At 38.5% G+C, this 25,000-nt stretch overlaps 1 protein-coding gene across 1 annotated transcript in view; it reads left to right on the top strand.

Annotated features, from left to right (window-relative positions):
- The window catches only part of LOC122806924 (inter-alpha-trypsin inhibitor-like), a 209,620-nt gene that overhangs the window by 110,273 nt on the left and 74,347 nt on the right, over nucleotides 1-25,000 (top strand). The window contains exon 3 of the mRNA XM_044077749.1: nucleotides 11,569-11,742. Coding sequence (XP_043933684.1) covers nucleotides 11,569-11,742 — 174 coding nt within the window. The remainder of the gene's footprint in view (nucleotides 1-11,568; nucleotides 11,743-25,000) is intronic.

Here is a 25,000-nt window from a genome sequence, read left to right as displayed (position 1 = left end):
CCTAAGCTGAGTGAACAGGAAAAGTAATTGCTGGAATAGAAGTATCAGGAAGTGGACTGTGATGTTTAGGACTACAAATCCAACATTTTTTTTTGAAGAAGAAGAAATCAGAGGTATGATAGGGAGGTAGAAATAATCAGATATCATGCCAACATGAACTTATTCCAAAACATGTACTCCTTGATAAGATCAGACTCTGACAATGTCTTCAGTTCTACTAATTCTGAGCACAGCAGTCTTAGGAGAGGGACACAACATTAGTGAAATGTATCAGCATACAACATGACTAGAAAATTCTTAACAGGGATGCAGAGGCCAGGGGTTGAACTTGCTGCAACAAGTTATGGTTCATTTTCCTAAGGAAGTTGATTCAACATGCTTGCATTCACCTTCTGGCTAGTTTTTAGACTTCTTTACTTTTTATAACAAGAAATAATTTGTCTATGTTTACTTTTATCTGACAGTGAACAGAATCGTCTTAAGTATGGTTTGAGGTTTATTTCCCTCGTGCCAAACTCAGATGTTTAAAAATGGAGACTTTTCAGCTTGTCAGAAAACTACATCTATTGCTTTTTTTTCTATTGGATACTTATATTCACTATGCTGTATATTGTTTCTGATGTCACTGGGTTAGCTGATTATATCTGCATGTTTAATGATGCCTCTGTTTTATTTCATACCTCTGACTTTAGTATTTGCAGAAGTATTAAAGTATCCCCTTTTAAATCAAGGTAAATCAATAATATTAGTATTGGTGTTATATTTTTAACAACTAGTTCATCTAATAAATCCAGTTTGGTCCCTCCATTTCACAATACTTAGGTTCTTCATCATCATAAACATCATCATCCCTATTTTTTCTTCATGAGGTCTGGGTATCTCATCACCTGATGCCACCTCTATCAGTTCAGTGCTACTCTCCTATCTTTATTAACAGCCATGCTTGACTGCTGCAGATTATTCTCAGATTGTTTTTTAAAAGTGTTATATTTCACATTACTGATATTTATAAGCAAGTCTGTCTTATAAAAGTAATGCAAAGCATACTCTCACTGAAGAAGAATGTCTGGGTTTAGAAACACAAAGAAAATTATATTATCAAATCAGACGATGAGAAAATGTTGTGATTTTGAATATGAAGCAGTATCTACACATGTATTATATTATTATTATATTATTATCAATGTTTAAATGATCAAAATATTTACCAATAATAGAAAGCTTTATAGCAGGTGAAGATGTATGCCTTGTTTGTTTTTTTTCAAACACCTTTACTGAATTATCATTTGTGACATAGACAAATTTCCATTCCTATAAAAGTAATCAAACTACATTAACATAATGAACATTATACTTCAAATATATTGCTATATATCATGTAACCTAAGCAATATCACATAAGTTATTCAATTCCTGCCTTTTTTTAAACAAGAAACATCTATATTAAACCATCACTTACTACATAGGCAATCATACATTTATATAAATGAAAACAAACTACACCGACACAGTCCTAGTTGCAAACATTTTACATCACAAACCATACTGACACACTCCTAGTTGCTCCCTCAATTCCCATTTTTTCCTATTTAGTTTGCTCCTGCCCTTTTGTAAAGATCTCAGTTCAGTTGTTTTATCTCTGTTACTATATTCACTACTTCCAGTTTAGTTGGTTTAGATTTTGATTTCCATTTTCTAGTAACTGCTTTTTGGCGGCCACCATTATTAGACACAGCAAGGCCTTACCATGTCTAGGCAATTCCAATTTTGTATCATAGCTCAGAAAATACAGACTTTGATTAAAACCATTCAGCTGGAAAATAGTGTAATTCTAACCTTCTAATTTTTAACAAAAAATACACAAAAATAGGAGGCACCCAAAAAACAATAATTTTGGAGTGCAGTAATCATATATAAAGCTCTGGTGACCTGGTAACTGAGCAATTGATGAACCAGATGTAGTCATACATTAGAGTGGGTGTCTCAAAATCAAATAACAACAAGGGCCACATAGCACCAATGTTGTTTGTCTTTTTGGCTTTTCCCAGTTAGGGGTCGCCACAGTGGTACTCTGGTCTGCTAATGATTGGCAGTAGATTTTTTTATGGTGCCAAGTTGCCAGCCCGAAGCCCAACCTTCAGTGAAGGCACACCCATTCACACATGTCTTTCAGAGGCCACTCGACCACGGGGAGGACATGCAGACTCCACACAGAAGGCACTCCAGCCATGAATCGAACAGGAGAACCTCTTGCTACATTCAACTAAGGGGCATATGATATTATAAGACAGTTAACTAATAAATTAATTAATAAATAATTGATAATTCATAGTAAAAAAGTAACAACTTGTAAGCCAAATGTAGATTGTGTCTTTGTTGTGTTTCTAACATATAAAAAACACTAACTTCAACACCTTTCAAACACATGCTGCCCAGGGGAATGTGCTTCTTCTGAGAGTGTACATCACCTTTTTTTGATAATGAAGACATTGCATAAATATAATGGTCACAGTAATAAACTTTAGCATCTTGCTTTCATAAACATATACTGATGCCCTTCAACATGGCATATTAATCAACATTTAACAGTGATCATGTAATTGCCCTTTGCTTTTACACATAACCTTCTCACCAAAAACAAAGTATCACTTTCTGTGTGTACACTTATAATGCCTAATTATGAAGAAAGTGAAAGATGTAATCACCACAGTATCATTTAACAGTGATTATGCAACTGCCCTTTGCTTTCTCACTTAGCCTTCCCCCCAAAAAAAACACTTGTTGTATACAGTTATTATGCCTAATTGTGACAAAAGTAAAAGACATAATGACCTTTAATAAACTGAACAGTAATGTATTACAGCTTGTGTTGTCATTTTACTCCCCCTGTAGACAATTCAACATCAGAGCAATCTCCGTGTAGACTGTTCAGGATTAAAGTTGTCGTAGTATAAATAGCATTGCAGTTCTCTCAGTGTACACATCTCAACATTATAGCACTCCCCAGTGGCAGACTGGGGTAAAGCCCTTATAGCACCCCAGACTACATGTGTTTGACTAGCAGCACAGCCACTGGATGGACTGGCTGGTAGATTATGAGAGTAAGCAGTCGATGCTGACTTGCCCATCTTGAGAAGGGGACAGAGGATGGCTATGTTCATTGCAATAACAGCCATAACAACCTAGCAAGCTCCATTTTGCAAGCAGTATACCACCTGGTCAGGAAGTTACATATATGTAGACATGTGCATTCACCTCCCAAAAGCACTGACTGCTGAGCTTGCAAGGTTGCAGCAGGATGGTAAAGGGTTAGGGTACACTTCTCAGCAGCAGAATGAAGCTGTATCAGTGTCCTTAATCTCCTCACTGGCTCCAGACTTGACATGGATCAGGTTGAGCCTAGAGGAGACTAATGGGAGGTCCAGCAAACCCAGTGAGTGAGAAGAGGAGAGGCACGTGTGGCAGTTGATGGTCAAGGAGAACAATGCAAAACATGACAGCATTGTCAGTTGACACTGCTCAGCATCGTAGCACTCTTGATGTTCTCTGGTGAGAATCAACAGTTTAACTGAACACTGTCACAGTACAGCATACAAAATCACAGCATTGTTGATGGACAGCATCTAAGGTGAGCCAAATCACAGAGTTTTCATTGCATACGTCTACGCACCATGGCATACTAAGTGCATACTAGTATCAGCATCACTGGATTTTCAATATTCTCTGCTCACCATCATATCACTTATCTACAAGCAGGAAAGGACACAAACCCATGCCAATAATACAAATAAACAAAATAATGGTGTTTACTCTGTAAATCAGAAGCAGAAAACAGCAAATCTTGCTTATTAAGGCTTACATCTTACAGTAACCCTCTCTGTTATGACTTGTAATGAATTATGAATATGTTGTAAGCATTGCAAGCCAGGATTGAAAAGAAGCAAGCCTAAGTTAATTAAAAAATAATTAAAATTGGTATAGGTCATCGGTGCCTCAAAGGCCAAGAGTTTGACAGTACCACATTTAGAAGTAATATACACATACTTTGACTTCCCTCAAGGTTCCTGCCCACCTAGATCGATAACGTATATATGTTCATGTCTAAGTAATTAAAAAATCAAAGAACAGTGATGGGAAGTATGTTTTGGTCCAAATTAAGTAATGAGATAGTTTGAACATGACCGGATTATTTCAGTCATTACTATCATACAAATGCCATCAGATATTCTACAGGTGGTTTGATTTTTATTTGTACAAAGGTATTTGTGACTTTCAACAATTTAAATGGAAGATACCATGTAAAGAGACGGGTTAACACATGCTGATGGAGCTTCACTTCCATGACCCTTTCTCTGAAGAGACCCCCACTGCTCTTGTAAAGTAGTTAGTCCCTGTAAGAAGAAGTCTGCACCACTGCAGCTTCCTTTCTTGTGCAGTGCTTAAGAGAAACAATCCTCCTGATGTAGGCTCAGTTACTAGCACTGCCCTCTCAGGCTGGAGGAACTCTGTATGGCTCACTGTTACCCCTCCAGTCTCACATACCATGTTTGTGGCTCATTGTCATCTCTCCAGTCTCCTGAATTATATTGTGTTTGTGTAGGTGAGTGTTCTGTGATATTTTACAGTTCAGGTGATATTTGCCTGTATTTTTAAGTTTTATAAGCATATGTGCAAATACTGCAGGTTTCTAGGCAGTGTATTTTCTACAATCACATGTGAACATGTACCAAAAAATACCATGAATGATATTATAAAGAGCATCTGAATAATTACAAAAATGCATTGAGACCACTTTTCATCAAAACTATAAATAAAAATCAAAAACAGTGTTTCGGGGGGAAAGTTCCCATGGCACCCCACACACCTCTGCAGCTCAGTATAAACTATATCTGAGATCATATAACAACTTGGAAAAGGAGAAACTTCCTCAGCCTCACTATCTGCTGATCTCACACTAAATCGCTCCAATATTACTTTGCATATTTACAAAATGAAAATCAATGTAATATGATGATTCGTATTTGGCATCCTACAACTCAAAAATACCACCTGAACCCACATATGAAAGAAAAGAAAAGAAGAGATCCTTGTACTGAGGTGCAAAAGTATTCCATCCTTAGGGAGTAAGATGCCTCCCACCTTTAAGATATGTATATATATATATATATATATATATATATATATATATATATATATATATATATATATATATATATATATATATATATATATATATATATATATATATATATATATATATATATATATATATATATATATATATATATATATATATATATATATACACACACATATATTATATTGAAATGCACACACACATATAAAATGTAAACCCAAGATTATTTTCAACTCCAGGCCCTTCAGACCTTTAATCTAGCACTGTTCCTAAGAGTCATAACTGACCCCAGCCTTATGAGGTTCAGGGGTCAGCATGTTGCATTAAAAGAGTACAAGAAACCTACTGATGGTTATACTTTTCCAATATGGCAATAGCAGTCACTCATTAACCCTCTGCTTGCTGCATCTGAAACAGTCTCCATGTCAGTCTGAAATAATTACAACCTCTCAAACCCTGAAATGCCTTTTGAAAGACTTATGGTAGGGATTGTAATGGATTATTTCAGTCATTACTATCATACAAATGCCATCAGATATTCTACAGGTGGTGTGATTTTTATTTGTACAAAGGTATTTGTGACTTTCAACAATTTAAATGGAAGATACCATGTAAAGAGCCAGGTTAACATATGCTGATGGAGCTTCACTTCCATGACCCTTTCTCTGAAGAGACCCCCACTGCTCTTGTAAAGTAGTTAATCCCTGTAAGAAGAAGTCTGCACCACTGCAGCTTCCTTTCTTGTGCAGTGCTTAAGAGAAACAATCCTCTTGATGTAGGCTCTGTTACTAGCACTGCCCTCTCGGGCTGGAGGAACTCTGTATGGCTCACTGTTACCCCCTCCAGTCTCACATACCATGTTTGTGGCTCACTGTCATCTCTCCAGTCTCCTGAATTATACTGTGTTTGTGTAGGTGAGTGTTCTGCGATATTTTGCAGTTCAGGTGATATTTGCCTGTATCTTTAAGTTTTATAAGCATATGTGCAAATACTGCTGGTTTCTAGGCAGTGTATTTTCTACAATCACATGTGAACATGTACCAAAAAATACCATGAATGATATTATAAAGAGCATCTGAATAATTACAAAAATGCATTGAGACCACTTTTCATCAAAACTATAAATAAAAATCAAAAACAGTGTTTCGGGGGGCAAGTTCCCATGGCACCCCACACACCTCTGCAGCTCAATATAAACTATATCTGAGATCATATAACAACTTGGAAAAGGAGAAACTTCCTCAGCCTCACTATCTGCTGATCTCACACTAAATCGCTCCAATATTACTTTGCATATTTACAAAATGAAAATCAATGTAATATGATGATTCGTATTTGGCATCCTACAACTCAAAAATACCACCTGAACCCATATATGAAAGAAAAGAAAATAAGAGATCCTTGTACTGAGGTGCAAAAGTATTCCATCCTTAGGGAGTAAGATGCCTCCCACCTTTAAGGAAAAGCATTAATCTACAGGGAAAATTGGTATTACTTCAACAGTCATATATATATACGGTTCTACCTGACATAGTCGAAACCACACAACACCGACAACCACATCACCGACACCACATATTCGACAGTCCATAAACACGAAACCACACATAACCGACAACGAAATAACCGACGGTACACAAACACGAAACCCCATACACTGCACACACAATAACAATTAAAACAAAACACATCCCCATTCCACAAACCACACACACAACACAAGCACACCAAAATCCTTACAAGCCCACACTAAACCTTACCCTAACCCTAAGGTCCGGCTACTATCGCACACTTACCTACCCGCTCCCTAACCCTAACTCACTTAACCCGCCTATCGCTCCCTAACCCTAACTCACTTAACCCACCTATCGCTCCCTAACCCTAACTCACTTAACCCACCCCTATCGCTCCCTAACCCTAACTCACTTACCCCACCCCTATCGCTCCCTAACCCTAACTCACTTAACCCACCTATCGCCTAACCCTAACTCACTTAACCCACCTCTATCCCCACAGACCGTCAATCTCCACACTTACCTGCCTCGCACCCTAACGTCCGTCACTACCGCATACTCACACAGCCTTTCCCCATGTCGGCATCCTCGGCGTTGGTGTTGTCATCCGTCGTGTCGGTCTTCTGCATTGTCGATGTTCTGCCACTCGCGATTCGCGTCGGTCTTCTTCGATGTCGATCTTCTGGAGCTCCGGATTCCGTTGTCGGTCTTCTGCCCTGTCGACGAAGTCAGGTAGAACCATATATACATATATATATATATATATATATATATATATATATATATATACACATATATTATATTGAAATGCACACACACATATAAAATGTAGACCCAAGATTATTTTCAACTCCAGGCCCTTCAGACCTTTAATCTAGCACTGTTCCTAAGAGTCATAACTGACCCCAGCCTTATGAGTTTCAGGGGTCAGCATGTTGCATTAAAAGAGTACAAGAAACCTACTGATGGTTATACTTTTCCAATATGGCAATAGCAGTCACTCATTAACCCTCTGCTTGCTGCATCTGAAACAGTCTCCGTGTCAGTCAGAAATAATTACAACCTCTCAAACCCTGAAATGCCTTTTGAAAGACTTATGGTAGGGATTGTAATGCTTGCAATACCATATTATGCTATCAGAGCAGGACACTTAAATGACACTTCAAGCCTGAATGTATTTAACAGTTGGAGAAGGTAGGTGTACTTTGTAAATACATATCACTACATCTCACAACAGATTGTGGATATTGTTGTTAAGTAATGGGGTATAAGGAAAGCTGACAGCTTTCAAGCAAAGGTCTTACAATAGACTACATATATATTTTTCAGGATGTAAAAGAATTGTGGACTGTTTAATCCATATTCATCTTGAGAGACATTTAGTACATCTTTGTAAGAACTGGAGCTTTCTCATGTGAAACTTTTCTTTTTTTTTTTTTTTCTTTGGAGGATCTTATAAGGGATCTTAGCTTCTTACTGAGGTTGACCAGGGAGCTCCTCCACTCATGGGATTTTACTCTCTTTTGCAACAGTTTCTTCCATCTGTTGTAGAGTTTGTTTATGGCAGGGGACCACCAGATTGGCTTCCTTTATTTGGAAGATAGCATCTTGGTTCTCTTCGGGATAGCACGATCCATGCACTCATGTAAGTGCTATAGAGTGCATTTGTGTAAGATTCAGCAGTCATAACTCTATTGTCCATCTGCATGGGTGTCATGAAATTCGCCACTTCTGTCTTAAAAAGCATAAAGTTGGCTTTGGAGAAATTTTTTACCATGGTTTCCTTAATGAGGGGTGGGTGTGGGGTGTGGATTTCTAGTTCTATTAACTTATGGTCAGATCTGACCAACGAGGAGTTGACTTCAGGTGTGGAACACCGGTCACTCATGTTGGTAATGACTAGGTCTAGGATATTGTTGCCCCTGGTGGGGGTGTGGATAAGTTGATCCAGGGCACTGGAATTTATGAATTCCAGAAAGCTTTGAGCGAAGGAGTTGGTACATGAGTAGTTTTTCCAGTTAATGGTGGGGTAGTTGAAATCACCCATTATTAGGGTGTTTGGTTGAGCGCTAATATTTTCCAGTATATCAAGAAAAGAGGAGTGGGAATTCTGGGGTATGGTGGGGGATCTCTAGCAAGCTACAATTTGGATTGCAGTTTTGCCTTGAGTTAGTTGCACTTGGATAACCTCGGATGCATTATGCTGAGCAACTAGCCTGGAGGTATGGATATCCTTAATGAATATGGACACACCTCCGCCTTTGGTGTTCCGGTCCAGGTTAGATGGCTGAAAAGTGTGGTATGAGTTATAGCCTGGTAATGCAGAGGTGCACTCTGGATCCTTAAACCAGGTCTCAGTCACTGCACAGATATCAATGTTCTCCATTTTAAGGAGTGCCTCGAGGGAGTGCATTTTGAGATTTAGACTTCTAGCATTGAGTAGCATTACCCTCAGTTTTTGCTTGCCTGTTCCTGTTACGGTGGTGAATTTGTCATTTGAACCTTGCCTAAAAAAGGCACTATAGGGGTGGCAAGAGCCTTAGCCAGTATCCGGAATCCCAGGAGTGACAGGTGCAGGCTATCTCTGGCAAAGCATCATGGTCTGTCGACCATGTCGTCCCAGGCAGACAGATACTGGATCCCCTTAAAATAACACCAGAAGCTTAGCCAATTGTTGAAGTCAATCATTTTGTCCTTGTACTGCGGTATCATTCTGGGCAATGACAGAATGCTACTCGGGTCTAGGGTCATACCTGCCTGGGCTACAAGATCAGAGAGCTCTTCCATGTCTCTTTTCATGTAGTCCAGGGAGGTACGTCTCAGATCGTTCACAACAACATGGACAATGACAGAGTTATAGTTGTAGTTGTGGTGGAGTGACCTGAGTGCATGGGTTATGTGATGGATCCTGGCACCCGACAGGCAGCTGACAGTAACCTTCTCCTTGTTTAGCCTGGTGAGTGGGGCATCAGTGTGCCTGACGATAGAGTCACCTATGACTAGTGTGTTGGGTACATTGTTTTGCCTTATGGGCTGTGGCTGAGTGGCACACTAAGTCTGTGGGCTACATGTCATTTGGGTAGTGTTGGGGGGGTGGAGGTTGATTGCATTTATGCTTTAGAGATCTCTGTTGCTTAAGGAGATTTTTATTGAGAGCCTCCGCAAATGTTTTTGTGTTTCTATGTGTAGAGTTTAGTGGTGTAGGTTTAGTGGGACTATGTGATGAGTGTGGTGCAAGTGTTTACCTTCTCCTCTTGACTGTCAAGTTCAGTCTTGGATGGAGAGAGCTTTACCTCCAGTTTGGCTAGATAAGTGCATCTCTCACAAGTTGTAGCATTGGGTGGTAGGAGCAGTGGGTTGTCTGTGTACATGAGGCAATTGCTACATTGCCCCAAGATGCCCAGATTCATCAGATAGACAGGAGAGAACACTGGGAGCTGACCCTTGAACATGCCTGAATAAAAAAATTATTTTCCTCTAGACAAGTGAGGAAAGTGAGTACAAGAGCTGTTTTTCTCTAAGCAAGTGAGGAAAGTAAGTACAAAAAACTGGTTTCCTCTAGGTAATGAGGAAGGTTAAGTGGTGCAGTAATTTGTAGCTTATTTAGTGCTTACAGCAAGTTCTGAACAAGTGCTGGGCACGAATAAGCAAATTAAAGTGCTAAAACCAAGAATCTGTATCTGATGTAGACTAGTTACAGAAAAAAAAACAATTGCAAATGTGGCTTTTAAATCAGAAAGTTGAGAGAGATGGAAAAATTGCCCAAACGGCCAATAACTACATCACAAACTATTTTGCCTAATATGCTCTTCTTTACTCTTCTGTCTGTTGCTCTGTATACAAATCATATCTTTTATCTACTTTTTTCCTCTTTAACTTTTACTACATTGTAAACAAAATTAATCATAGACCTTACTAGCTAGATTCTGTTTTGTAACTAATTTTGCTTGTTGTGTTCTATTTTTTTTTCATTGTATCCTACAACTTGGACTAAGCCTGAAATTGATCATTTGTTGATCCGTGTCCTGGCCCAGTAAACAAAATTAAATAAATAAAGACCAGATGAGAGGTGCTGAAAAATAAAATCTGGATAGTCCTTTGGCTTATCATTTTGTTTATCATCACGATTCAAAAGTTTCTAATTTAAAATGTGCACTTTTAACACAAATGCATAGTAGTGTTAGGCAGGATCAAGAAGGAAAAATATTGTTAAGGAATAAAAATGTTTTACTAATCCTGAAATGTAATAGTTTGCATCCTAAAGGATTGAATGCAGATTTACTGGGGAAGAATCCCGTCAGTTAATAATGTTGGTTATTTAATTGTTTTTATCATTTATTCGATCATAATGTATATTCCTTTGGAAGATTTCCCAGCAAAGGTGACAAGATTAATAAAGTGTTTTTCAGTTTTTTCTGGTTTGTTGTTTTTGTGTATTTTTGAAGTTAAACTGTGTATGATTATTTCTTGCTTTAACAAGGCCACTTTACTTGTTGTTTTCAAGGTTTAGTCATACATATGACCGTGTTAAGTAAAAAAAAAAATGAGACGAAATAGTAGCTACACAGAAACTTTGCCCAAGGTACAGTTATATGAATATCTCCTATGTAGTTTTTTTACCCTTTCATATAAACTGTCATAAACAGGTAAGACTTCAGTGTTCCTCCCATTTTTTTTCCATACACTAGTAATATTCTGTTAACAACAGCTTCTGCTTCCAAAATGTACTTCCTGTTATTAAAAACATGTCTACCACCACCACTATCTCTGGGCATTTCTAAGTAAACCTTTCCAGGAAGCTGTGCAAGTCACTTTATTTAAATGATACTGCAGACTATATTGTTCATCCTTTATTAAACTGGACTGTACAAGCTGCATTAGTAAGCCAGTCTAACATTTCCATCAATTCCTTTCCAGTGGCTGTGTGTGATTTAAAGCAAGACAGTGGGCAGTGTAAAGCTCACATCTTAATGTGGTCCTTCAATGCTGCTCAGAAGAGGTGTGAATCATTTCTCTATGGTGGATGTGGCGGAAATGGGAACCGTTTCATAACCTTTCCAATGTGCAATAGGACATGTTACAGTAAAATGGGTAAGTCACTGCATTACAGAAATAAGTAAAAATATACAGTGGCATGTAAATATTTACTCCTTTAAACTGCACATTGGTAAAACATAGATCAGCATCCTTCTCAAAGAAGACAGTATGGTGTTTTCAATTAAATGTATGGAAAAGATTATAATTAATAGAGGTACAATACATATGAAATGTAAGGTAAGGTCATAGTAGAACAATGCATAAGAAAAAATATGGCTGATAACTTTTACTGAGCCATTGTACATGTTGTTAAAATAAATGTTCATTTGATATTAATTTTTATTCAGAAGATAATAGTTCTTCTGACAGATTTATTCGGTAAAATAAAAAATATTATACCCCTTGAAAAGTTTATGCAGTCTGAAAAAAAAATTATTTTCTTTTGTAATGCTTATTTTTCATCCAGTAAGAGTTTGCATTACATATTAATTTTATTTTCTAGATTTTTCAGCAGGAGTACCAACATGGCTACAATGCGAATTATCCTTCTCAAAACGAGTAAATAAATGTATAAATTTTAAATTTTCACAATATTTAATATACAGCACTCAGGAACCACATTTTTGCAACAGCCTTAACTAAAACTTAAAGGACTTTTCCCAGTGTTGTCAGATTTCCCCAAGTCAGTGAACCCCACCTTGGGGCTCCTCTGAAAATAGACCACAAACTTAGTAGACTAAACTGGTCGACAAAACATAAATAAAATAAATTAAAAAAAATGGTTTTGCAGACTGGGCACTGAAAGAACTACTTAGCAGGGGGATAAACTCCTCACTCCCCCCATGTTAAAGGAGATCCTGTACTCTACAATATGTCCCAAAATCATAGTATCACAGCATAGGTGCTATAATTTTGGAATATATTATAGCACTTACCCTACGGTGCTATAATTTTGGAATATATTATAGCACCACAGGGTAGGTTGCATTTCAGTGGAGGGGTCGTCGTAACAATTTAACAAAACTTTTTGGGGGATACACTTGTGCCACCAAACTACAATTTGACAACTTTTGAATTTCTATTATAGCTCAAAACAACAGATATTAAAATTCCATTCCTAATGCAACCACCTAAGTGGCACATTTTTTTATCATTGTGCCTTACCTGATTTAAAAATGAAGTTGATGCATACTTTTTTCATTTGTAAGACTCCAGACCTCTGCAAACTGGTAAATAAATACAAAACTCATTGACTAAATGGTGAAGTGCCAAAAAAACTCTAACAGCACTCACTAGTATAACAACAAATATACTACTAACATAGTAGCTGCTGACTGCTGCTTAGTGAAATAGTATATTTCTTCCTGATTCTTCCACTCTCCACTTCCACTCTGGATGAGCTTTGACAGTTCTATTTTTCCACATAAATGGTGCCATACATCCCCTTGACTTGTGTCGCCCATGTTTCCAGTCAGCGTGTCTGCTTTCATGAACCAGTGCTGTGCTGAACAATAAAATAAATGCAACCAGATTTGATAAGAGCAGTGGTTAGTGATTTCAGAAAGAAAGAACGTGTTGACTCTGGAAGTAAACAAAATGAAAAGTGTTGCATATCACAGTCAAAGCAGTTGAAAAGTGAGAAATATGGCAGATTCTTCTGTCGAAAGTTCGATAGAGTGCCACCAGAATTATACTTTTCTTATCAGCTTCTGTCTTGCAGGACAGGACATCCCTTCAAGTTGCTTGAGGTCATACCGTTCATATTTTATTTCTTACATGGAGCATATTACTGATTGTTATACATAAAAAGAATTAATGAACTGAATAATAATGGGAAGCTGATGAGACTGAGTGATTAAAAAAAAAAACATTTTGGAGTGGAACAGAAAAGCAGACCAACTTATTTGTCATGCTAAAATAAATAAATGCGTTTCTCCTTAAACATGACTTTTAATCTAAAATGTTTGCAGTTCATGAAATGTAGCTAATTTATTTCTTATAAAAGCTCAGTGTTTGATTAACACTTTATTATCCCCATGTTTATAAGGTGACTCACCTGTATAATCCTTGTGTGACAAGTCTTCAGTCTGTGCTGTGAATATTAACTTCTCAGCCTTTGTATGGTCTGCTAGACAGGACCTTTAGCAGATAATAGTAGATCAGACAGTTATCAACTACTTAGTCATGACTTTTTTTTGCATTCTGCTAGGTCAGGGGATATGCAGTGATATTATATACTGATTTCCTGTGCACCAAGCAGGTGCTCAGACAAACAAAAGTGAGACCTCTTCCTTTAGGAATGCTACCAGTTTATGAGCCCACCGGATATTTGTACCATCAGTCTTTACAAGAGGGCAGTGACTTTCTGACTTAGATTTGATAACTACCATTTGAGCATCCTTGCCTCTGCAACTGGCCCCTGATGACCCAGAACTGCCACTTTATATAGGTCTCTAATGTAACAGTCAGATGTTATTGGTTCACTGTCTGGGCTCAATATATCCATTCAGGGTGACTCAGGATCTGAGGTATCCCACAGTAGTTTATGACTTTGTATGTAAACCACTACTCTCTAACTCTTATATCCTCTGGGTGTATCATTTGCACAGTTACATTGAAGAGAAGAAAGCAGAGATATAAGGGAGATTCTTAGTATTTTTGCTACATTAATTCATTCTTGAATTCATTCTCCAGTTACCTGCTTAATTCATTACAGGGTTGCTGGGAGATGCACCTTATTTCAGCAGTTAGTGGACACTAGGCAGAGAAATTAATTCTAGTTGGGGTGTGATGTGACACACAGCATTAACCTATACACAGAAAGCATACCTATGAGCAACATGGGGGATCACCAATTCACCTATCACTGTGTTTGTGATATGGTTAATGACTACATAACTCTGGAAACCCGCACATATACAGGGGAGACAAGCAGATTCTATATTGAAAGCACTCCAGCTGAAAACTGAACTAGAAAGCCTAGCATTGTGAATCATCAATATTAATCAATGTGTCAATGTGCTTCTCTTTTTATATCTTTAATGTTTCATTAATTTATCATTTTTTGTTAAGATTTCACATTTGATAGGTCATTTTGATTAGTATGACAGCTAGACTATTTTTTTTGCATCCTCCCAGGACTTTGTCCAGTGGCTCCACTACCAACACTCAGTTGAGACATGGAAGACAGGTATTCTTGGGCTGGGTCAGAATGTTATGGCCCATGTGTTCTTATCCTGGAATCCTAATCAGCCCTTCCATTTCCAGTTGGTAGAGAACAAGCTAGTTTGCTGGTCCAGAGAGGTGCGCTACCCACCTCCTCATTGGGAGCACCCCCTTCTCCTTGACGGCTTCTATGAGCCCTGTTTTCCATGCCTTGTATGTTGGATTCTCCACTGCTTTGTTTTTATTAAGTACTATGACAGCACAGGTTCAGTTGACTGAACCTCCACTTGGTAACACTTAATGCTCCTGCTAGGTGTCATCCTTGTGTTAAAAAAGGCCACACACACACACACACACACACACACACACACACACACACACACACACACACACACACACACACACACACACACGCACACACACAGCTGGGTGAACAAGCAGTAGCCACTCACTCTCATCCCACCAGCCAGGTCCAACAGGCATGCAGGCCAGAAATGTAGTATGGGCTTTATCAGTCTTCACCATGGAACTGGACTACTAGGGTAGGGGTGACATAATAGTGAAGGTCTTAACCTCACAGTATAGGGTTTGATTCTGACCTCTGGTTATTGGCTAGGTTTGTAATAGTCTGCAGGCTGATAGCAAGTATTTACCTATGAATCTTTAACTAGTTGATACTACAAAGTGAAGTTTTACATTTCCTTCTTTGTGCTTCACTTGTTAGTTGTGACCGATGTTTCAGAGTATAAACATTGCATTAATCACTGCAGAATGCCAGTACTGCCTGGCCTACTTAGTTTTCCAATTTCCCTACATCTTAGAAAAGGCACATGTCCTACTTATCTAACAGGTTATTAGTTTCTCTTTCCATCCTAATTGCTTTGCATCTACCTCATTCACATCTGAATTCTGTCACAAATTTGACCCTATAACCTCTTTAGAAAGGCATCTCAGATTATCTACCACCCTTTCGCTGAAAATATGTTGCCAGAATTATGCTAAGTTGCTTAGTAGAAAGAAGTATCTTCTGGTCTTCCATCAGTGATGAAGCTGTCGACACATCTCAGCACCCCAGTAAATGATCTTAACTGATGTGCCACACTGCTGGCTTGCCAAGAACTCCACATTTATTTTTCACTTTTTCTTTGCATAATCTATAAACTATATGTGCATGCTTCCAGGACTCTTTTTGTATAGAGCATTTAGTTTACTTCCACTTTTTATAACTTTTGTTTCTTTTGCTTTCACAGAAATCATCAGAGATAGTGATCTGGTATCATATTTGAATCACTGCTCACATCTTGGTGTGAACCCCTATAGAATAGATAAACAGGAGAGACAAAAATCATACCAGATCACTCATAAGTCATTTCTACTGCCAATTGCAAGACCTGCAGTTTGGGTATTTCAGGACTGCAAGCATAGTACTTTGAGTTCAGTGAAGCAAAAGTGATACCTAGAAAAAAAAATGTCATTCTTGCAGGGTATATCTTTTCAGCTACTTGTATCCACAAATGTTCATCTCTGGAAATACAGTAATATGGAGTTTTGTTTTGATACTTTAAAATTTTCTTTTCTTATTTTAGTATCTTTTTAATTATTTGCTCACTTTGCCACAGCTGCCTGTTGATCATCAGCCTTCTAACATCCAATTGGCCCAATTGCAAACAGTCACAAGGGCAAAGGCTAGCTGGGATGGGCCATCATTCAGACTCATCAAGGTTGATTTGTGATTTTTTTTTTTTGTGTTTTTGGCCCTAACCTCCCAGTATGCACTTGGCATAGTGTAGAGACATAGATGTGAAATGGACCATCTACTACTGAGCATGCCCCCTAACTTCACCACTCATGTGGTCCCACCCACCCCCCAAGCATGGCAGGTGGTTTTCTCAGTCTCCACGAGGGAAATTACATCTTTTACTATGTGAACACAAAACAGTCAATGCAATTGGTATATACATGTTTCAATTTTTTTGTTTTAATACATGTAATGATGTAAGGCTCCAATTTATTTATTTATTTTTTATTAGTTTGTTTTAGATCCTACTGTGTCATTTTCTGATGCAGCAAATTAAAAACAAATGTCAACTATTTAGTGATGCTGGGGCATTAGGCAGTTTGTAGATGATCTTGAGTGTTTTATTTGGTTGAGTAGCATTTGGTTGAACTTCAGAACATTAATCAAATGACTGAAACACACTGATTGAAAACTCATTTTATTAAATCTCAGATAGCAGAAAACATTATACAATGATAAGTGCCTGCAGACATTACTGCTGATAAAGTTTTTGTTTGTGAGCCAGAAGGGATTTACTTTGTGTAGATAGGGTAGTTAGTTCTCCTTTCTGGACCGAGCCACGGTGGTGCAGTGGTAGCATTGTTGCCTTGCAGCAACAGGTTCTCCCGTTCGATTTTTGGCTGGAGCGCCTTCTGTGTGGAGTCTGCATGTCCTCCCCATGGTCGAGTGGCATTCGAAAGACATGCGTAGAATGGGCATGCCTTCATTGAAGGTTGGGTGTCGAGCTGTCACCTCGGCACTGTAAAAATCTACTGCCAATCATTAGTGGACCGGAGTTCCGCTGTGGCGACCCCTAACTGGGAAAAGCTGAAAGAAGAAGACTATGTGAATGCACCCTCCACATCCCCCCAGGATGGGTAAGCGGGCCATGTCCCTTCACTCCTCCCCCTTCCTGCCTGGCTCATCCCATTCTAAGGCCTTTAATCAACCCCCTTGGTCACCTAGGTTGCAGTCAGGGCTCTATCTATCTGTGCCATAGAGCCACACTTTTTCTTATTATAGTACTTAATAAATGAGCTAATATAGTTTCTTATTTGTTCTTGAAGTTCTCTTGTAGTGTGTGTGTGTTCCTGTGACTGGTCATTTGTACAACAGAGATAAACTTTATTGTGAATATGTGTTTCCTAAATGACCAGTAATTGTGAATGTGACACCAATGGCTTTAAAAGCACGAAATAAACACACAAATTCAGAGTTAGTAACAATAGGCAGGTCATTTGGGATCTATTCGTTGACCTAAACAAGACATTTGATAGTGTTTCACATCCTAGTCTGCTTCTGTAGCTAAGTTGTCCTTGACTGGCAAACACTTCTGTACAATAGTCTGAGAACTACCTCAAAAACAAAACATTCCACATTCAAATTGATGATCATAAAGTTTTATGCCCGGTCTGTTAAAACTAGCATTTCTTCCATTATATTGTACCACTGTTAGCGACACATTCATGCAGTATTTCCCTTTCATGTATATGTTCCTTTATCACAGATGACAAGGGCGTCTGCCTTAAATTCAGATCTTCTGTTGAAGTTTCCACTTGTTAGTTCTTCAACTAAAACTTGAACGCATAAAACCCAGCAATCTGCAGAGTCAAAAAATGATGCCCAAAACACACAAAGATGAAAAATTAAATTGTAAATGTTTTTGCATAAGTGCAAGCCCCCTGCACCCCCGAAGTGGGGAGCAAACCTACACACTCCCTGAATTTATAGATATCAACTCTACAGTTGAACAAGCATGAAGAAGGGAGAAATCTACAAAAACAAAGGAATAAACTGGTGGCACATGCATAGAAACTGCACCGGCAGTGGTTATCAATGGCAAACTGCCCTTGGTATTTTGATCCTTGGCATCATATCTCTCAGGCAAGCAACACTCGAGAACGAACATATAGAAGCCAGTTAAAACATAGGTTACCGGTTCTCAAACTATGCTTTCAGTTACATATCATAGAACTAAAGCTTTATTGCTTGGAACTATTAAGAATCAGAATATCCAACTAAGTTGCACCAATAGGAACCAAACCAGAGTCAGCAAAGACACTTCTGTGCCTCAGTGCCTAGCTTGATCCAGTCCTGATACCTGCAAGCCAAAATGCTGCTAAGACTGCACTACAGAGTTTCTGACTACCTACCTGAAGAAAGATCTGCACTTTTGAAAAAGGTTCTTGTCACTACTCTACAGAACACCCTTCCAGAGAGTGGATGCTTTGCTGTAGGAAACATAAAACTACAGCAACCATGCCTCTCAGCTTTTGATTATTAAATATCATAACTCGGGTCTTTATAAATCATAGAAGAGGTTTAGAAAGGGGAGCCCATTATTTTTTAAGAACAGAAGCTCTTCAGATTCTAGTCCCTGTACAGTTTCTGATAAGGATGTTTTGTAGAGGCTTAATACAGTTATTTAATAAAGTATGCACCTATGAATAAAGAAAATAAGCCAGGGAGTAACAAGAGTAAATCTGAGGGCAAAAATCATAATGTTATCTCTGAATCACAGCAGTTGAGAGGTATGGCTGCAACATGTGCGAACTGCATATACAGGTTTACAGCTGACTCCCCAAAGAGAGAATGCCACATTCTTTCCTTGTAAAAAGGAAACTGGCTTCCTATTTTGCTTTCCTTACCCTTTCTGATTTACAGTCATTTTTTTTCTGAGAAACTGTATTCTATTTTCAGTGAAACTTTTAGGCAACATATGTTCTCTCACACTTGTCATCCTTTGTGATCCCATCTTTCTCTGAAGATATTGTCCAACATTTTTACAGTAGCTACTCTTACACTTTGCAAACACATTACTTAAAAATAAAGCATTGTTCATCCTTCTTTTCATCCTGAGCACAAGTAATTTTCAGTGAAGAGGCCGACAGTCAGTACTCCACTGGAGGTGATAAGTAAATTATTGCTGGTGTATTAACTTATCATGGTTATGTCCTGCACACAAAGATGAAAAATGAATCTATTGTTTTTGAAATGTTTGTTTACGTTAAAACAATTCTAAAAAATTAAGTTATGTACTTACCATAACGTTCAATGTGTGTTGTCTATCTCTGCCTTTGTTCTCACTTGTGGGTCGGATTCGATCCATCAGATCCGTCTCGGCCTTTTACAAAAGTTCGAAGCCTTCAGCAAAGCTCATAGGCATTCTGCCTTACCCATAATGCAGTTCCCTAACTGCCTCAGATCTTGTTTGCTACTGATAAATAATATTAGAGGAAAAGCTATTCATAGCTTAAAAGGAAAGTGGTTTCTGAGGCTGTAGAGTCCAACCTCACATTCAACCATCATGTAGCGACAGTAGTGAGAAAAGACTTTTACTTGGTTCATCTCAATAAGTAAAGAGATTCCATCCAGAAAAAAGGAGGTTATTAACGCTCTATACTCCTCCCTCGTTAGACCAATAATTGAGTATAATGCCCCATTTGGGATATACCTCTCCAAACATCTGCACCAACTGGGAAGGCCACTGAAATATCTCACAAAGAGAGTCCATAGCTTCCAACACCTGTCCTGTGCAGACAGGCTCAAATCACTATCACTCTACTAGATATCATACAGATTGCTCAGGGGTGATCTGTGTCTCGCCTACAAGGCAGTCTCAGACCCTGACCTACTATAGATGCTGCATATCCATAAATCTAATTCCTCACACACAACCTACTCAAAAGGCCTGAATCTAATATGCAACATCGACAAAACCTTCTGGAGAGACAGGTTTGTCTCACAGAGGCTGCCCTGTCTCTGGAATAGACTCCCCATACACATCAAACAGAGCACCTCACTGACCCTCTTTAAGTGCAACCTTGATGAGTGGATGGGTAACCACAAATTTGTCCCAGGGGTTCCACCTTTGTCCCTCATTGACCTGGTATACAGGTGCTGATTGAGGTTTCTTTTTGGGGATAAACTCTTGGCTAGGCTTGTAAGGACCCCAGGGACATTAGCCTAGTAACCTCCTATGATCCTAAGATATTCAATTAGTACTACACAGTCTCCCAGGAGTGTAGGCAGGGGGTAGGTCAGCAGGTTGTGAGAATAAAGCCAGAGATGGACAACACGCATGGAACGTTATGGTAAGTACATAACATCTTTATGTGATGTTATCAATTTCGCCTTTATTCTCACATGTGGGACCGCAACCCAAGCTACCTGATTCTTGGGTGGCTCATGGGAGAATATTCCTCAGAACCATAGTACCAAAGGATGCTCTGCTCCTGGAGGCCAAATCTACCTTGATTAATGAAGGTATGAGGGTTTGCCCATGTTGCTGCAGCACAGATATTACCCAAAGGCAGCCTAGTTTGGAAAGCTGCAGAAGTAGCTAATGACCTGGTGGAATGAGCTTTGACAGGTGCAGTGAGAGTTTTGTTTTTAGAATTATAAATAAAGGAAATACATTCAGAAAGCCATCTGGATAAGGTAACCTTAGATACTGGTAGGCCTTTCCTAGTGTTAGAGAAGGGAACAAATAGCTGGTCTGATTGTCTGAATTCTGCCATTCTATGTAGGTAAAAATGCAACTGTCTATGAACATCCAATAGATGCAATGATTATTCTCCTTTATTCTGAAAATGGCTCACAGATAGGGTGCAGGAGCTCAAAACAGGGGAAGTTACCTGCACAAAGAGACTTGTCACCAGTGGAGTCCCCCTGGGTTCTGTGTTGGGACCACTCCTGTTTGGCATCTACTTTTCTGAAGTAAAAGCCAATACTAAAGGGCTGTGGCTGTGTAAGTTTGTAGATGACTCCAAGCTAGGACCAGTTACTGAACCCCCAAATGACTTAACCATCCTGCAGGAAGTTTTGTCCCAAACAAATAATCGGTGCCAAAATAATGGACTGAATTTAAATGCCAATAATGCATTATTGTATCATTTGGGAACTTATCTATTCCAGGAATCTACCACTTTAACAATAACAGTGATTCGGAGACATGAAAGAGATACATTAAGCAAAAGCTCATTAGCAGCTCATTAATATGTCTCTGAATTAATCACATGACAGCTAAAAGTAATCACACCATCAACCCACAAACCATTGTTGCACAGGCACCATCAAACATACACAAATGTGTATGCACAAACACACACACACACACATATACACTGTCTGCTTGACAGTGGTTATCAGCTGTGGTGCTAACAGCCCTGCTCCTGCCATACAGATCAGTAGGAGTGCTCATGCTTCTCATCTGTCCAGAATTTCACAGAATGTCCAGATTTTTGCTGCATATTTATTGTCCGTTCCTCGGAAAATTTGTGTTTGTCGCTGTTGAAGTGACACCCCGATCTCATGTGCAAAAAATGGGAAAAGGGTTGAGGATAGATGGATGGATGGATGCAAATCATTGAGGATTGAAGTAATTGAAAAATGACAGACATTTGAGATTCAGACTTTACATCCTTCAGAAATGCATGATAATGCAAAACTTTGCTATTTCAACAACTTTCTAAGTTTACAAAAGCAATGTATAAAATCTGTTGCAGAATTTGGGGATCGCCCCCATTATTTCGGCTTTGTCCAGAATTCTTGTGTTGAGCTATGGTGAATATCATTAAAACATGGTGTGGATTTTTATCACTTTGCTCCCCTATTTGCCACATTTGTATGCATTTTTCTCCAGTGCATTCATTCACTGTGGTACTGCAAGCCAGAGCTTTCTTACTGCTGTAGTAGAGCTCTCTTTGAATCACTCCTGCATAACACACTGAATAACCACAAAAAGTATCAGCCAAGAATAAAAGCAGTAACCAAATCGTGCTTGGCTGATGTATTTAAGTGAAATGTTAGCTTGTTTTTTAGTTCTGTTGAAGTCCCGTACTCACGGACAAAAGCATTAAACTTTTGGTCATTAATAAACTATTTTATCGCTACTCTGCATGGCTTGTTATGTGATTGGACTGGTCCCTAGCCAAGCACAATTTGGTTATAACACACTGAATAACCCAGCTAGAAATAGCATTGAACTGTGCGTTATGTGCTTCTGAATCCTGGCTAAGTGTTTTTGTTACCACCCTTGAAATTTGATATCACTAAATACTAAAACATACTAAAACCGAGAACCACACTATGGGATGAACAGAGATAATCTTATTTATCTCATAACATAGCATTAAGTCTAAAATTTTATATTTCATGACTGTAGTTTATTTCTTTGTTCAGAAAACTAAATGTCTGATGGTACAACAAAGAAAGAGAACTGTGAACAGCAGGTGAGAGTCAAGAGAAATACCTGGTAATAAATTAAAGGCTGCTCTAGGGGCCATGACTCTGACAATGATTGTGTCATACAGTGCTGTAGGAATAAGTTAACGTTGCTGCTTGGCATACTGCAGGCCTGTGCTGTGTGATTCAGTCATTGGCAGAAACCAGTTAGTGTAATCCTCACAGATGGACAAATGACAACCTTCACAAAGTCAACTGTGATGGCTACGTCATGAGGCAAGTTGTCAGCGAGCAAAACATTCCTTAACATGAACAGTAACCTCCCACTATGTCGGTCCAACTAGCTAATGTATTGACTTGTTGCTGAACAGGTTATTTATGCCCTGATATGCCCCTCCATGATGTGTTATATTGACCAAACTAAAAGGCAATTTAAGATCAGGTTGCAGGAATATCTCAGGAACATTAAACATAATCAACTAGATGGCTGCTCATGTCTATAAAAAACATGGGTCTATTCCCAGTGGAGTCAAAACAACTGTTTATAAACAGATGAAGACCTTGTTACTTTGTTAGAGCCTGTATTATACTACAAGGAAATCAAGTGCATTTTAACAGGTGACATTATATGCTCTACAGGTCTTAACAGTGAGATAGAGAGTTATTTGTATCAAGTGTTCTGTGATTTTTTTATGGTAATAATTGATTTACTTACCAAGCAAGACTTTCTAAATGCTGTTTTGTGATTTTTGTTAGTTCCTAGAAGGCTTTTAGTGAGGTGGCACCAGAAAGGTTCTACATGGATTTTAAGAGAAAATATGTGCCACTTTGTCATTTTATTATTTTATCTTGAATTGTTGGTAACGTACTGATTTCTTCCATTATGGTGGACTTCTATGGCACAAACTGCAAACTTGCATTGCCAAGTGATTTATAAATACAGCTGGTCATCTATCTAGTTTTCCTAATGCGGAAGTTCTGTAAATGCAATATGGTGCAATTGTCACACAAGCCTACAGTGCTCTTTGCACAGAGTAGTTGCCATGACATCGATGAGCAGTACCTGTGTCATGCTACCTTGCTTTGACATGACAGAACCTGCCACCTCTTCTGCACATCCTGTTCAGGTCATGTGTCATCATCCCAAATCTATGTTATTTTAACAGTGCTGGTTCCACCTATACCACAGAAATATAGTGCATGCAGATGCTTCCTACACTAAGCCTTCCACTGGCTTTTTAAGTCACCTGGAGCTTTAAAATATATCTTAAAAAGATGTGCCCCCACACTGTAGCAGCCAGTAGAAGCCATAATTATGAACTCAATCTGCCCTTGTGCAACTTGCAGACTGTTCTGTACTTTGCACAAGGACTGTATAAATCACAATAGTAGTAAAGACAGGGAAGCTGCCATATATTCTTTCACCAAAGTGAAATTATCCAATGTTTGTATTTCCTAATAGCAAACTTTATAAAATATGATCCTTTTTTCCCCATTCCATCCTAACTTAATATAATCAACATTCAAGTTGCAACATTAGCAATGTGAGCAGGAGACAAGGAAGTTTGTTCCTGCTACAAAATATTCTCGGGATTTACTGTTACAGTGAGAACTTTTTATATCTGCTACTTTGCCTTAAGGAAAGCTCTTCTGTAGGCCCTAGAAAGCCACATATTAAATAATTGTAGTCAAAGAGTGCAGGTGGGAATTATAAGAGAAAACTGTACAAGATTTTTTTGGCTTTGTCTAATTTGCATCCCTTGGCAAATGTTTTGACTGTTTGAACACATGACCATGTGACTACCTTACAGATACCATGGAAAGGTGTATACTAGAGGCTGGTAGCAGACACGAGTCACACAACCTTTCCTCAGGTAGAGTGACCTTTTGGCTGTATGCAGATTTAGTTTGTAGTTCTTGTTTTGACAGCATATGGCACTACATAACAATCACTTAGACAATGCCTGTTTCAAAACTAGATTTTGTTAGCTGCCAGTGCAATGGAGATAATCATTTGACTTCCCTGCTCTGTTTCATCCTCTCAAGCAAAAATCAAGTTCATTTGGTGTATCCAAGATATGCAGTGTTTATCTCTCTTGATAGAAATAGTTAATTAAAAGGCATGATACAAGGGTTAGTACTTAGTCTCAGAGATTTTTGTGGAACTGCATATAAAGATATGTA

Source organism: Protopterus annectens, chromosome 7.part0 (assembly GCF_019279795.1).
Source record: "Protopterus annectens isolate FY-2018-M chromosome 7.part0, PAN1.0, whole genome shotgun sequence".
Lineage (NCBI taxonomy): Eukaryota > Metazoa > Chordata > Ceratodontiformes > Protopteridae > Protopterus > Protopterus annectens.
This window is presented reverse-complemented; position numbering and strand designations above follow the sequence as displayed.